The 2,490-nt window shown below is 40.7% G+C and overlaps 1 protein-coding gene across 1 annotated transcript in view; it reads right to left on the reverse strand.

The window, feature by feature from the left end:
• Positions 1-223: 223 nt before the first annotated feature.
• Positions 224-2,490, reverse strand: part of MAP10 (microtubule associated protein 10) — a 28,600-nt gene continuing 26,333 nt past the window's right edge. The window contains exon 3 of the mRNA XM_021709974.1: positions 224-2,479. Coding sequence (XP_021565649.1) covers positions 471-2,479 — 2,009 coding nt within the window. The 3' untranslated portion in view covers positions 224-470. The remainder of the gene's footprint in view (positions 2,480-2,490) is intronic.

Raw genomic sequence — 2,490 nt, forward strand, 5'->3', positions numbered from 1 at the left:
TGTGACAGGAAAGACTAATCACATACAACTGTAAGCTCTTAGAACAGCAGGGGCTCCGTCTGATGCAGGTTTTATCCCTTTCTGCATCTCACACAGTAAGCCCTCTACATTTGCTATTTATTCCATTAAAATATTAGGCCTCCGTATTAACTAGCCTTCTTTTTTCAATGGCACACATGAACTCTGCTTTAGGATGATTGATACTTTAGGCTAGACACTTTGAAACAGTTTATACTTTTATTCTTATAGGGTCAACCAATTCCAAGGAATCTTCACCTAGGTTATGACTTCGTGATCCATGTTATCTGATTTAATGGCAGAATACTATTTAAACAGAAAGAAATGAAAAATTTATATTTCTTAAAAGTAATTATTGACATTTCACATACTAAAACAATGCAAAAAGTTTTAAGTTTTTTCCACTAACAGTACACATAGGTTGTAAATAATATGTTTTAAATGCACATATTTTACATTGTATATCCTGGAAGTTTATTTATTACTAGTTCACACATATCTTTGCATTGCTGGGAAGTATTTAGTGAACCAAAGTCAACACTGTCTTCTTCAAAGTGACCTAATGTGTTACTTTCCAGGACATTAAGTTCTAGTTCTGGCAAATTAGAAGGCAGATAAGAACTCACTTGAGATGCCCATGATAACTTGCTTTTTTCTGAATATTTGCAGTCAGTCCTTGTTTTAAGTTTAGCAGAGATGTCTTGACCTCTCTTTGTAACTTTAGAATTATGCATACTGCTTTGATCTATCTGGTTTTCTTTTTCTTCAGTCCAATGTGATGAAGACAAATCACTGGTAGAGATACTAGGTACCTCCTCCAAACTTCTGTCCTGAGTTTTCAAAACACGAGATCTATATGAGTGCACTGGTGATCCAGCTGAAAAAGGTGGGCTAAAAATATAACTCTCCTCACTACTATTTTTCTTTATGGACAATCTTGCTTCACTAGACTTACTTGTGTATTGACTGTGTTTTGCATTTTCTGCCTCTGAACTGCTATCATGAGCTTGCAAACTTCTGCTGGTGTCCTCTGTGGCACAGAAATCTTCAGAATAGCAAGGACTGGTGAAGTCATCTGAATATTTGAGTTCTGAGATATTTTCATAGTAATTATTTTTACCTGGTATATTCTCACTTACATCAGCAAAGTCATCATCTCTGGTTTTAGTCTGCTTATTATCTATTTCTTTAACTGTTACAAATTTGTCAACAACAGCGTCCTGTTTGAAAACACAAAGATTTTGGGCTTTCGTTTCTGCTTTTCCTCCCAAAGTATCTGTATGGGTAAATCTTTCTGGAATAATGGAATTTGCAGGACTCACAGTTTCTACTAATGAATCATTAAGGGTTCTCTTTTTACCACAATCAACTGTCTTTTTTTCAACTGCACATTGTTTTACTTCTTTAGTTATGCTGGGATCATCAAAAACTCCACTAATTTGCCGTGAGGTATCACTACTTTCAGCAAAAGATGAATCGGAATCTAAATCTCCATTCTCAGGCAATTGTGGCTTCTGACTTTGCTCTGCAAAGCTTAACATTTTAACTTTGGATGATGGAATTCCAAGTCCTGTACTCAAAATTTTTGCTTGCGTTTTTCTATACTGTTCTCTCTTTTCATGTACCACCAACATACCAGGATTTGTTTGCTTTAAACGAAGCCTTAGTGTATTTGTTAGGCCATAAAGCAGCCTCCCTTTTGGAACTCTCTTTTGGAGGGCTCCACTGTTTTTCTCAGAACATTTACTTTTCGTACAGTTTTTAACTTGGTTCTTTTTATGTTGAAGACTCGCCGACTTTTCCCGTTCCCCCACAGAAAGCTTATCCTTCTTACGTTCGGACTGACACGTGAACTTGGAAGATTCTGGTCCCTTCTTATCCTCAGTTCTGTACAACCAGGCTAAGTGAGGATGTATATGAGTGGGACTTGCGACGGGCTGGTCATATAACAGGGACAACTCAACTAACAAAGCATTCAGCAAAGGCAGCTGCCTTATTGTACCAGTTCTATTTGGTTCCGTTTGAGGGTGACACGTGGGACTAGCTGCTCCCATATCCTGACTAGGTGGAGAATTGATAGGCACTGGAGGCCTCTCAGGAATCGCAGAATTTCTATGTTTTAGAGAACTTCCGTGGGCTGGGGAACCTGTGAGCCTCTTTTCTGGGGACGCACCATCCAATTCTTCTTCTCCGTTCATCTGAGGCTCAATGGTGATCTTCCCCGGTGCAGGAGGCGGTTTCTCTTGGGTCGAGCGCGTGTAATACAGAGGAGGAGGGCAGAAAGTATTGGCTTCCAGGTCTGACTCTGTGACATCCTCCCGGATCGGGCTAACGTCCCTGCTACCGCCGGCCCGTGCCCAAGTCACAGACCCGGTTTTGCCACGCTCCACAGAACCCACGTTCCCAGCGTGGGCCCGACAGCGGGAAACTGCTTCCTCCACATCCTCCTGCCCCTGGGGGGCTGCCAACGCC

Source organism: Carlito syrichta, unplaced genomic scaffold (genome assembly GCF_000164805.1).
Source record: "Carlito syrichta isolate Samal-C Ts95f unplaced genomic scaffold, Tarsius_syrichta-2.0.1 Scaffold287805, whole genome shotgun sequence".
NCBI lineage: Eukaryota > Metazoa > Chordata > Mammalia > Primates > Tarsiidae > Carlito > Carlito syrichta.